Genomic DNA, 14,355 nt, shown 5'->3' on the forward strand with positions numbered 1-14,355 from the left:
GAATTTAAAAAGTATTGCGAAAGTTGTGAATAATTTAACAATTACGAACTTATGTCACATGAATATAACTACATGTAAATCTTTGGATCATGTTAATGTATAGAACGTTTATTTTTTCCACTGCAACACTTTTAAAGAAAAAGATACCAATCTTGAATCGGTGTAAGGTTGAACGCTCGTTAAAAATGCTCGTTTCATAATTTTCATGTATAGACCTTTTATAGCCGACTATACGGTATGGAATTTTCTCATTGTTGAAGGCCGTACGGTTGCCTATAATTGCTAACATCCACTTCATTTGAACTTGGATGGATAGTTGTCGCATTGGCAGTCATACCACATCTCCTTATTTCTATATCGTTAGAAACTTTCCTTTTTAAGTACAAGTCTTTCCCAACCCATTTTTCGCCTTTTGTTTTATGTTAGCTACGTTACATTTGTATGTCACTAAATATCAATGATCAAACCATTGTATATGTAATTATAACTCTGTAAGTACATTGTGTATAACACAACAGTATAACAATAAACAGTTTTTATTCAGGAATTTGAAACAATAATAAATATATGTAACACAACAAATGAAGAATAAATACTATGATTTATCCTACAATGATAATGGAAATTGATAAAATGAGCAAGACGAAGCAAGCATGGTCACACATGAATTAACATTTAGAGAAATAATGAAAGCAGCAATGAACTTTGTTAATATATATATTATGAATTTAAAAATAATGATAACAATAAAATGTGAAGTGATCAAGAAGTTCTAAATTGTAAATAACATTATTGTTTATTATTCAATGTCAAATCAATGCTTCTTTAGGTCCATTAGCACAAGTTACCACACATCTCAAGAAGGTTACGAATGGATAATGTCAGTATTAATGTAGCTCTTACACAAGGGTAGGTAGAGCAATTTTAAAGAGCATAATCATTTCCAATTTTTAGAACCTTGCATGAAAATACATCTTCTTTTTTCCTTTTTCCTTATTAGGAACTGACATTATATCATGATTTATTTATTTTCCTTGTTTCTTGCTGCAATCCTATGTCTCTTTAAAGACGATCTGTTGGTTGTCGTTTGCTTTACATTCACAATCAATCTTGAAAGAAGATAATGTTCACATCAGTATATATGCAAGGCACTTAAATATGTCTTGACATTTCTTCATCAAGTTGCCGATACTGAAACTGCCATTATAAAAATGATAAAACTAAGTGTGGACAATGCTGCTTTGTTGGGCTTGGCGGGTTCATCAGATAGTTCTGAAACGATAATGTAAATATCAAATGAAAACATTTTGTAACATTTCGATGTGAAAAATATAATAACCATACAAGAAGTACTAACTTTACAATAAGGTCATAATATTAATTATACGTACTAGTATGCAAAGCAGGTCACGTACAAGTCTGATAAAGTAGACTTCTGATCACATTGGACTTCGTTTGTTATAGTTCAATCCCGTCCATCTATAACAAACTGCCAGTATAGGCCAAACTGTTGAATTTGTGCCATTCATCTATCATGCATAGTATTACCTTCGTACAAATTCTTTATGTGCATTTATTCCTGCTACACTTGTACATGTGATTACTACACTCCAATGGTTGAGGGAAAGGGATGTATGAAGTTATAGGCACTCGAACTTTCCCCCGAAAGCATTAAAACTCGTATACAGGAGGCGTAAGTTCGGCTGTGTGGGATGAATATACACTGTATAAACAGCCATGCCCGATTGCTAGTTAAGTTCAATCGTATGCCCAAGTGTTGCGTAAACAAAGCCCTTTACATACAAAAGAACATAAAGGCTTGTAATCCAACTATGGGAGTATGTCTCTGACCTATTATTGTTAGGCAAAATATCTGCCCTACCTCTCATTCTGTCCCCCCTTATGCCAGTCAATAAACTTTACAAATCCTACCAAATGTATATTCTGCTAAATTTGTTCTAGTGTGAAGTATTAGCCATTCACCATGTATACGTGAATACATTTAATTAACATAAAAAAATACTTTAGTGTGCAGTTGTATTCTTTTGTTCTTTATTATAAATTATAGTTGCATGCCAGCTAGAGTTAGACAAGCTCAGTTTATAGATTTTGAAAGAAAATACAATCGGAATTCAGATTTACATAAAGAAAGAAGTTAGTACTCACTATTTCTAACCGCTCGGCTAGGTGGATTGTTATCTGAAATAGTAAATAAATGATAGATACAAGTACAGAATATTACAAAAGGAGTAGTCAAATAAAAAACAAAATTAGAAAGCTTCTGACTTATTTTATTTTTTACGATGGTCAATAGTCAGTTATAGTTTCTGTATCACGTACTGTTTGAAGTGGAGGAAGAACGAATCTATGGAAAGTTAAACATACATTTTTTGAAATTTTATTTCAAAGCCAGCTTACCAGGTACAATACAAAACTATATTGTCAAGGAAATAATCAGATATATAATTGTTTATGTTAGTTTTAGAGAAGATGTGGTTGAACCAGATTGATTTTGACAAATTTAGATATGTAAAGATCAGGCGGTACCCGATGGCTAATATGACACTGTACATATCGTCCCGAATGTACAGAACATTTGAATTAATACTATTTACATGTAATGTAAATGAACAACATTAAGTCAGCCAGAATATTCCAGTATGGTCAATCACTACATCTTGTGTCAATAGTCATATTGATCTACTCATAAATACCCGGATCAGTCTAACATAGGTCCTACAGAACTATATTTTGTGGCTTTATCCCACACACAGATTTAACGAATTCATTTAATGAAAGTAACACTTTGGATAATTTCGTGCGTCCCAAGCGCTTTTTTTTTTGGGGTGGGGGGGGGGGGGGGATTTACCTTTATCAAGAACACTCAAAACCAAATATTTCAGACGTATAAGACCTGACAACATGAGGATCTATATAACCAATAAGGGACGTTAAAAGAGTAGCTAAATTCATCATAGGTCAACCTTGCCCGAGGGAGTTGGAACCTTAGTTTTTAAATAATTTGTAAATTTTTTAACGGAGAATTAAAAAAAATGATGTCCTGAATTATGTCAGTAATGGAGAACGGACTATTGAGCTGATGATACTCTGGGAGACTAACAGTCCGCCAGCAATGGTATTGATCCAGTGATAGAAAATGAATATATAACACTTAATATAGTTTCATGCGTCCGAAGCACTTTTCTAGATTTACTTTTATTAGGAACGTCAAAAACCAAAAATGAAAGCTAACTAAGGATGACTGTATAAGACCTGTAAACATGAGGAGCTATATGACCAAAAAGGGATCTAAATGAGAAACCAAATTCATCTATGGTCAACTTTGACTGAAGGATTTTGAACCTTAGTTTTCATGTGTGTAAATGGGGTCATGGACAACCAACTTATCCAGAAAAGTAAAGTCAGGACACAGCGTCTTCATACGCGAAATATGAATACATGTATATGTAGTCTAGCTGTCCAAATGGTTGAAATATAACATCCAATTACCTTCTAAAATATGAACTTCTATACTTTTCATTATTTTGTCAGGACTTCTACATATATATGCTCCCCGATCTTTTAATGTACTTCTTTCTATTATTAGCTGACTAATTAAAGAACGTCTTAGAACATCTGCTTTCATTGAAATCTTCACTCTCCCTGACCACTTGGCACTTTGCTGTCTTATAATACTGCCTTCATGAAACCAATCCACACTCTCTGGTGCTCGTTCAGCACCAGTTGCATTGCATGTTATTATGATTGTCCCTCTGCTGTCTAGAAGTGTAGTTCCTTTTAACGAAACACCTAAAAAGATATGTATTCCATAATATGATCCTTCAATAGTGATTTTTCAAGCATGTTATATGCTTTAGGTATTTATCTCGTCTATAGCAGCATATAAATACAAAATATGTATTTACACCATGGTTATGTTACAGCAGTTTTACTGAATTTTGTATAACCACAATAATTGATTACGTCTCAATTTGTTGCATTATCGTTGCTAATATCAACATGCAAGTCATACAGACAATTTGAAAAATAAGTTTACTTTATACCTATACCCTAAAACGATGATTCCTCTAAATCAATATGTTAAATGGAATATTTTATATTATCATGAATCTAAGCAAATGTCCCATAAAATCCTGTTTTTAAATATTCCATTAAGATGTTTAGCTTTGTTTTCGGTTGAAATAAAGTCATGAAAGTCATAACAATAAGGATAAATGTTTTTTTATTTAATTTTCGCATTTTTTATAAAGTTTAATTATAGTTGGTTATTATAATAAGTTCAAATGAACTATGGACCACGTAATCTATTGCAACGTATTGCAGCCTGTCGTAATTAACTTGAACCATTTTTCTCTTACAGTCACTGGGCCAGTTTGTGTAAGAGTGGGCCTGGCTATTTTATAGAGATTTGACTTGTGCTATGGTAAAATGTTCTTTGGATATTGGTTTAAAACTAAATATACTTATCTTTCGAGAAGTTGTGTTAAAAATTGCTTCTTTAAAGCAATTGGATTCGTTTGAAAATAAGCTTTCTTAAAATGTCACGTTAACCAATGGTTGGTGTTATTAATTATGCTTTCAAGATAAAAAAAAAACTAGTAAAAAAAACTAATATCTATTGAATGTAAATCAAGTCGCAGACACGGAAAACTATCTGCTTGTCAAAGGGATGATAAATGACTTAAAATGTCTGTTTTAATTCCAATTACACAGTATTAGACGGCGTATTTGTTCGGTTAAACATGAAGACAAAACATTTTAATCGCTAGATTTTACCAGAGATATATAATATGATATGTTTTATATGTCTCTTTTTAACCGAATATATAGTAAGATTTTTTTAATAAGTCGCAAATAAATCAGTGTGATTTTTCAAAAGCTCTCTAAACAAATAGTTTTATTTTTTTTTATTTTCATAGAATCAACCGCTATGTTGATGGTCCTCATTATAAATCAGATAGACAGGGTTGCTAAGCTAGGTAATTGGCAAACGACTTTTATTCAAATAATTTTCCCTTTAAGAAAATAATATTATGTAGAAATATATATGTCAGGTAGTAGCCGTTGTTGAATAAGTAAACAATGACCTTCATAATCTAACTTAAAACGAAGAAACCAATTATATCGTTATTTGTGCTGGGTTGCTGTCTTATTTACTTATGTCCAACATAATCTTATATTCATGATAAGATTATGAAAAATCCGTTAAACGCTTCAAGATATCGGGGATATATTTGTGACATAACACTACAATATCACTTAGATTTAGCAATACCTGGATTTATTTACATCATAATCCTATATAACGTTTTCAGCCTGAAATTTTTAATAGAAAGGATAGATCATTGATAACATAGAGCATTTTATTGATAACTTGGTGTTAAATTAACTTGCGCTCATCATCTCCAACAAGTTGTTAGAAAAAAGGAAAGCAAATTCTACTACAGTCCAATGTACTGGAAAATCCACTTAACTCAGTAAAATTATAGACACTTCAGGATCAATCAAATGGTTTAAGAGCAATGAGTTAACATTGATCATAATTGACGAACACTGAATCGATGATTGGGATCGTTGGGGATTGTTTTTTAAATGTTGCATACCAGTAGGTAAAGCTTGAGACCACTTGGTAAGATAAGACGTACTGGTATGAGACTTAATTGTTACACGTGTAAGCTTTTGACCACTGGATAAGATACGACGTTTAAGGAACTGTTTTTAACAACAGCTATTTCCCCTGGCTAGAAATTTGAACAGCAATTTGAAATTAAAAATGTATTCAATATAGCATTGAAACCAAAATTTCACAATAAACATAATATAACTTCATCACCATATTCATCAACACTTATATACATACATAGATATCACCTTTAAAATAAAAATAAAACAAGCTGATCAAATAATCTCAAAACTGAATTGTGACTAATATTTTCAATGTTATTCAAAATTTTTTGAATGTTTCAGATATATTTTATTGTTACTGGACAATTTTCACCATTAACTTAAGCCTAGTATAGATTTATGGTGTCAGTCGAGTTCGGTTAATAATGCAGTGAACATTTTTTTTATTTAAATATATATAAAATAGCATAAAAAGCAACTTAATAAATTCAAAAATGACACCTTTGTTTTGTTAAACCAAGAATTTAATATAATCATGATAATAGAACTTCCATAGTAATCCTGTGATAAACTTTTAAAAAAGGAAATGTGTTCCAAAGTTACAGTAAATATTTATTTCAATTAAATTTAAATAATTTTTGTCAAAATTAAAGACATGGCACACAAGAAGCACTTTAATAAGGTTTAATTACCTCAGTACATGTGTGTTTTACAGGTAAAAAGAAAGCCCTATTTTTCTTAAACTCGTGTACTACTTATCTAGTGAATTCAAAAGGACTTGCGATTTCAGTTTCACAGGATGTTGCAATTTTGAATGAATGTTATTTAGAACTTAATAATCTCTGACCAGGTGTGATCTTTTTCATGAGTTGCTAAATAAACAAGAATTAATTTATTGCACATTTAATATTAATTTTATAGAAGTATAAAAAAAATGTTTTTTAAATCATTTGATTAATGCACTTTTGATTAAAAAAAATTTATTTCTGATTTATGAAATATATCTACAATGTTACGTTATTTATAAAACAGATTTCAATACCGTAATTTTAATTACATTTTCTCTATAAAGTTTTTGAATAAATAATGCATGCAATTTAAAAAAAAAAAGGTATAAACTCATTTACATTCTACACTTTACACGAACTTGTTGATGGAGAGATTTTTCCAGAAGTCTTTACAATTTTACTAGGGAAGTCAGAGGACATTAATACAACATTCTCTGCACTATTGAAGACTGCTAACACCCAACGTCAGATTCACCGGAACCCAACAACTTCCTTTTTTTGATAACGAAGCTGTTGTCTAGAATTCTGCCAGATCAGCCTTTCTAAGAATCAATATCAAAGGTTGTTTTTCCAATATTCCCAGTATATTTGCCATAAAGTGCAGTCAACAGGACTCGTCACCAACTATAAAGAAGAACCAGACTTCCAAAAAAAAAAAGATGTGGTATGATTGCCAATGAGACAACTCTCCAAAAAAGACTAAATGACACAGAAATTAACAACTATAGGTCACAATACGGCCTTCAACAATGAGCAAAGCCCATACAGCAGAGTCAGCTTTAAAGGTCCCATATGAAAAATGTAAAAAAATTCAAACTAGAAAAACTAACGACCTAATTTATGTACAAAATAATGAACGAAAAACAAATGTGTTACACAGTAACAAACGACAACTACTGAATTACAGGCTCCTGACTTGGGACAGACACATACAGAACGTGGCGGGGTTATACTTATTTGAAGGCGCCAATCCTCCCACTAACCTGGGACAGTGATGTTACAGTACAACATAAGAATAAACTAAAAAAAATAAGTTGAAAAAGGCTTATCTCATCAGATGGGTACAGACAGAAATACATCTAACAAATCACAGAGTGGACATGGACGTGGATGGCTACTTATACATCCCCACAACAAAGACAGGTTTATTCCCGATTGTCCCACTTTTTAAAATTTTAGAGTTCTGATTGTCCCACATGAAAAGTTCTGATTGTCCCACATTATTTTATGAAGTAAAATGTTCTTAGATAAACAATGTAACTGTTGTTTGTTTTGCTAAATAAACAAGAATTAATTTATTGCACATTTAATATTAATTTTATAGAAGTATAAAAAAAATGTTTTTTAAATCATTTGATTAATGCACTTTTGATTAAAAAAAATTTATTTCTGATTTATGAAATATATCTACAATGTTACGTTATTTATAAAACAAATTTCAATACCGTAATTTTAATTACATTTTCTCTATAAAGTTTTTGAATAAATAATGCATGCAATTTAAAAAAAAAAAGGTATAAACTCATTTACATTCTACACTTTACACGAACTTGTTGATGGAGAGATTTTTCCAGAAGTCTTTACAATTTTACTAGGGAAGTCAGAGGACATTAATACAACATTCTCTGCACTATTGAAGACTGCTAACACCCAACGTCAGATTCACCGGAACCCAACAACTTCCTTTTTTTGATAACGAAGCTGTTGTCTAGAATTCTGCCAGATCAGCCTTTCTAAGAATCAATATCAAAGGTTGTTTTTCCAATATTCCCAGTATATTTGCCATAAAGTGCAGTCAACAGGACTCGTCACCAACTATAAAGAAGAACCAGACTTCCAAAAAAAAAAAGATGTGGTATGATTGCCAATGAGACAACTCTCCAAAAAAGACTAAATGACACAGAAATTAACAACTATAGGTCACAATACGGCCTTCAACAATGAGCAAAGCCCATACAGCAGAGTCAGCTTTAAAGGTCCCATATGAAAAATGTAAAAAAATTCAAACTAGAAAAACTAACGACCTAATTTATGTACAAAATAATGAACGAAAAACAAATGTGTTACACAGTAACAAACGACAACTACTGAATTACAGGCTCCTGACTTGGGACAGACACATACAGAACGTGGCGGGGTTATACTTATTTGAAGGCGCCAATCCTCCCACTAACCTGGGACAGTGATGTTACAGTACAACATAAGAATAAACTAAAAAAAATAAGTTGAAAAAGGCTTATCTCATCAGATGGGTACAGACAGAAATACATCTAACAAATCACAGAGTGGACATGGACGTGGATGGCTACTTATACATCCCCACAACAAAGACACTAAGTACAGATCTTAGAGTATTCGCAGTTACTGACAGCTAGTTCAAAGCCAATAAAAACTAATTAAAAAAATCATGCATCTAAGACTAAAATTTTATGATTTCATATTATATTCCATGTTTGATGATACTTCAATTGTACCTACTACATGTATGTGCAAAATATAATATGTTAGTATTATTATTTGTTCATGTTTTTTTTTCATATTTTATAAGTTACAGTGATTAGTAACTTGTAATTAACTGACACAGACTATAAAAACAAATTAATCACTATCAAAACAATTCCCAATTGTCCCACATTTAAACTTCCCAATTGTCCCACAAACATATTCCCGATTGTCCCACAAAATTTCATTACTTTTTTACCTGTAATTTCAAAAAGTGGGACAATCGGGAAGACACCATCAGAAGAACAATTTTATTAATTTCTTTAATTTTTATCCCTTTTTGATATATATTGTATAGAATATATCCCAAATTATAATAATAGATATATTTCTAAAATAAGGTTAAACAATTTCAGTGATTTTGTTGGCTGTTGTTACCTCATTAAAAAGATAATTATACATTGTATAACTATTGTACATTTTTTGTATGTAACCATGAAACCTATGTAGTTCTTATTTAGGAATTTAGGAAAATTAATTTAAAAAAAATAACACATGCCAAACAAGAAGCACCTAAAATATTTCAAGATCTTTCTCTTATATATTCAAACAATTGTCAACAAATTATTTGTGACTTTTTGTCCTATCAAATTTGTGACTTTATGTCTTGTGACTTTTTGTCCTGTGACTTTCTGTCCGTTTACCAGGTTTAATTACCCTCAGTATAGGTGTGGTTTTTAGGTAAAAGAAACTCTTTTTTTTAACAAAACTCTAAAACTTTAAAATTAATATAATTAAATTATTATATAAGATAATTTGATTTAACTATCTCTATTGGATAAATCTGAGAATCATGTTATAATGTAAAAATCTGTTTTTATAATATATCTTTATTTTATTGTGGCTGTTGTCATGTAAGTTAAAAAGAAACTTATTTTAACAGATAAAAATTAGAAAAAAGTAGAGGTTATTTGGTCCAGTATGGTTCAGACTGGTCGAGTATTGTTCAGACCTTTGGTCGAGTATGGTTTAGACTGAAAAAAATAGGTCGAGTACAGTTCGAGAATGGGTTAAGACTGTTTCAGACTGGTCGAGTAATAGTTCAGACTATTTTCAATGGCAAAGATAAGGGTCAAGTACAAATCAGTACAGTCGAGTATGGTTAAGACTGGGGTCGAGTAATGTCGAGTAAAATTCAGACCAATTCAGACTGGTCGAGTAAAAATCAGTACAGTCGAGTACAGATATAGGCCATTTCAGACTTTTACTGGTTTGTAGTGACATGTAAGCTTGAGAGCACTTGGTAAGATGATACGTGCGTGTATGGGTCTAAATTGATAATATGTAAACTTAAGACCTCTTGTTAAGATGAAACGTACTTGGATGGGTCTTATTTGTTAGACATGTAAGCTTGAAACCATTTTTGGGTCCTCAATGCTCTTCAACTTCGTAGTACAAAATTATAAGCCTGATCTCTTTAATATTCTTTTTTGTAAGATGAGACGTACTAGTTTGGGTCGTTATTGTTACATACATTTTATGGACACCATCACAAATTGGTTGATCTATACGATGTGTCTGTGTCTAAACTAACTAATGACATTTTTACCACGTCTTAGATTGTGTTTTAACATCTATGTCGTCTGTCTGCTAAGTACCGAACGTGACCTATTCCCGAATATGACTGTTTTGCCGAGTGTGAATTTGCATTGCTATACGACGTGTCTCGGTATTTTATACATCTAACATTCATGTATTTATTTATGATGTTTCTGTTGTGGTTTTGATTGGATAATGTGTTATGTCTTATCGTTTGTAGTCCAAATACTTATAAAATAGCCTTTCAATACCGTCATTATCATGATAATTGTTTGGACTAGTATTGTAAAAATATTTGTATGAATTTCAAGATTATATATTCGTTACAAAAATACGTCACTGTTTGATGTCCTGTGCTGTCTGTCGTTAATGGAAGATGTTCTTTGTTATTCTGTTGTTTACATGTTGTATCGACTATTATATTATTTATTTGTGCGTTTCTCTGTGATGAGTGTTCTTGCGTGTGTTTGTGCTGTATTTCTGTCACGTAGTGTTGTCACTTTAGCGATATTTTTTAACATTGCCATATAAGCGGGAGGTTTGGCTAGCCATGAAACCAGGTTCAACCCACCATTTTTTCTTAAAATATCCTGTTACAAGTCAGGAATATGGCAGTTGTTATCAAATAGTTCGTTTCTGTGTACGTTGGCTTTTGTTTTTGTTGCATATCAGTGTTTCTGTTGTTCCTTTGTTTTCCTCTTATAGTTGATGTGCTTCTCTAGGTTTTAGTTTGTAACCCTGATTTGTTTTCTCTCAATCGATTTATGACTTTTCAACAGCGGTATATTACTGTTGCCTTTATTAACATATGTAAGTTTGAGAGCACTTGGTAAAATGAAAAATGCATTTACTTGTTTGGGTCTAAATTGGTACACATGGAAGATGGAGACCACTTTTGTAAGATGGGACGTACTTGTATGGGTCTTAATTGCTACACATGTAAGCTTGCGAACACTTGGTAAGATGAAAATTTTTAGTATGGGTTTGAATTGTTACACATATATTAAAACCACCTTGGAAGATTAGACATACACGTATTTTGTTTTTTTTATAATTTCCTCAATATAATAATAATATTAAGGGTGACATATTTCAAAGGATTACATACGATATCTGTGTTATTGTCTTTAAGAGAGTCGAAACTAATTGAGTGTCAAAAATGAGAAAACATTTTGACGGCAATTCCCAGACAAAGATAACACAAAAAATAAATATTTAGTGCAGTGAACACGCAATAGAAATATAACGCGCGGTGACAAATAGTTTATGCATAAGACAGAAAATTTTGAATTGAGCAGAGAATGTGCAAAAAAAAAAATGAAAACAAGCTACAATGTATTAGAAAAGGGGAGGATTAATAATAACAAAACTATTACACAGTTGCACAATGTTCCCCGCCGCTTTGTAATTGTGCGATTTAATATTCAAGAGTACTAGACTAGACCAAAGATCAACGGCAGATACATGTAGTCTATAATAACATCATGGAACGTTCACATATTATGCCAAAAGATTGAACGTTATTGATAGTTCATTAATATATTCATTACCAGAATATGAATCATCATACACAAATATAACTCACAATACAACCCCGTCACATAATATGAGGTGCTTGCATGCAATAAGTCAAAAGTTTATTAGATAAATACCATGATACCTCCTGCATAAATCATTTAATCGAAGTGATAGTGAAATACCTGATGACTAGCAAACCTAGTAAATATGAAAGATATCTGACAAAAGAACCCATAGTTGCATTACGCTACAACAGGCCAAAATGTCGATTTAATATTGTCCACTACACATGATGATACGCATTCTAAGTATAACAGATTTCGGACTTACGGTTAAAAATTGAGTGGGGTTTGCAAGTTATGCCTAAATACGCAAAAAAATGGAAGAAATGATTTTATTGTATCATATAAAAATGCAATATAATAAAATGCAAAATATATTGCAGTGTATATAAAAATGGCAGCCACACAAATCCACAACTAAATGTTGTAAGAAGACTTAATTAAAAGGCTTTTTGTTGGAAACAAGATATTAATGCCAGATCTTGTAAAGGCTTACAACTGTTCTAGGACCTGAACGATTTAAAGCTTGACACATTGTATTGAAACATAACTATTGTTGAAAACCATGCATTGACCCCTTGGTGTTTTTGTTTTATGTGTCGTTGGGCTGCTTTATTATTAGCGTAAACCCCGCATGTACTTTTATTCATAGTATTACTTAGACTTTTCTAAATTAACTAATTAACAATAGATTTTTAACAATACATACCAGGAGATATTTTTCTCTGTGTGGCTAAAATAAAATACTAGACATCAAATAAAATTTACATTTTATATTAAAAACTCTAAACATAAATTAAGGAAGGTTGTCAACCAAAAGATAATAAAAATTCATTGATCAAACACATAAAACCAATTTCAGACTTTAACACACGATTCTGAATTAGGGTACGATTAAGACCAAAAGTTTTTGAACCTAAACTAATAAATCATTAACACATTAAGCACACTTGAATCAAAACAATATTCTGATTTCTACAGACTGAAAGTAGCCTTAATCGATGTCATGATTATATGATTTAAATTATACGTTGTCACACGATTATACATAAAATGGTTCATATAACTCAGCTCTTTTGTGTTAAATATTGATGAAGTTCAATATAAATGTAATTCATACACAAGTCTACAAATGTTTGAGAATAAACACTGCAAATTGGTTACAACTTGTAAAATATATTGTAATAGGATCTCTTACTGTCGTTAACATTTTTATTTTTCTTATTGTGTTTGCCCTATGTATGTTTGATACTATATTTTTAAGTCTTTGGTTTAGAGGTTAGGACTTTACTATTCGATTGCTGTGATGTTTTACGTTTTCATATTCCTAAGTATCCTTGAACTACATGTACATTTTGTACATGTATGTTTTTCTGCTATCGTCTCTATAGTATTATTCTAGAATTTTGTTTATTCCATTTAAATACTTTTTCCACCTTTTCCTTATCATTATGAACGCAGAATGTACTATGAAACTAAGAAGGGAAATTCACGCAATTTGATTGGACGAGGAGTTGTAAATATGAGCTAACTTACGTAATACTGTTAAATGAACTAAACGTAGTCGTGTTACAATAGAGGATATTTGACATTCGTAGGTATTTGTATCTTTCGGTTGCACATTATCTATTACGAGGTTCCATCTTTCTACTGTTCTGTTATAGTTTGACGAAGATACACTGAAACGTTTATCTGAAGTCCAGGTTAGATCACCTATTGTTAGTGGATGACTAGAATTCAATATGCCCCACTGAACCTGTAATAAACAAATGGATTAATATTAATCAACACTCCCCAAATAAACTATATCAGTAGTTTAATAAATAATAAAAAAAACAGGAATACACGAAAAGGGGCAATCAAATATCATAAGTCGCATTAAGACAGACAACAAAGTGACCAGGAAAAAGGATGAAAGTCAACCAAACACGTCCTACACTGACAACTAAAGATTGAAACCTACGAACCTTAAAAAAAAAACGGAGTGAATATAAGTGTTGTGTGAAGGTGAGTAGTTTCAACCGCATGAGGTAAAAAATCGCGAAGCAAAATCAGATAAAAAAAACAACCATATAATTGGTGATTACAGACGACAAAATATTAAAACATAAAAACAATATTAGGTAGGTAATATCCAAGGGTTGACAGGTATTATAGAAATACAATTTATGATCACCTAGACTTTTCTCATTTGGCATTAAAACCAATGCTAAAAAGGGACGTCCTTTCTGGCTGCTCGGCATGTTTTAGTACGCAGCTACGTCAAGCAAGGAAAAACATAGGATGTTAAATTCGATGCA

At 31.5% G+C, this 14,355-nt stretch overlaps 1 protein-coding gene across 1 annotated transcript in view; it reads right to left on the bottom strand.

Moving 5' to 3' along the window:
• Positions 1 to 520: 520 nt before the first annotated feature.
• The window catches only part of LOC127734430 (fibroblast growth factor receptor-like 1), a 43,910-nt gene continuing 30,075 nt past the window's right edge, over positions 521 to 14,355 (bottom strand). Inside the window, exons 3-7 of the mRNA XM_052244275.1 lie at positions 13,592 to 13,811; positions 12,765 to 12,788; positions 3,511 to 3,810; positions 2,167 to 2,199; positions 521 to 1,272 (exon numbers count right to left, since the gene is read on the bottom strand). Of these exons, the coding sequence (XP_052100235.1) occupies positions 1,178 to 1,272; positions 2,167 to 2,199; positions 3,511 to 3,810; positions 12,765 to 12,788; positions 13,592 to 13,811 (672 nt within the window). The 3' untranslated portion in view covers positions 521 to 1,177. The remainder of the gene's footprint in view (positions 1,273 to 2,166; positions 2,200 to 3,510; positions 3,811 to 12,764; positions 12,789 to 13,591; positions 13,812 to 14,355) is intronic.

Source organism: Mytilus californianus, unplaced genomic scaffold (assembly GCF_021869535.1).
Source record: "Mytilus californianus isolate M0D057914Y unplaced genomic scaffold, xbMytCali1.0.p SCAF_3, whole genome shotgun sequence".
In the NCBI taxonomy this organism is placed as follows: domain Eukaryota; kingdom Metazoa; phylum Mollusca; class Bivalvia; order Mytilida; family Mytilidae; genus Mytilus; species Mytilus californianus.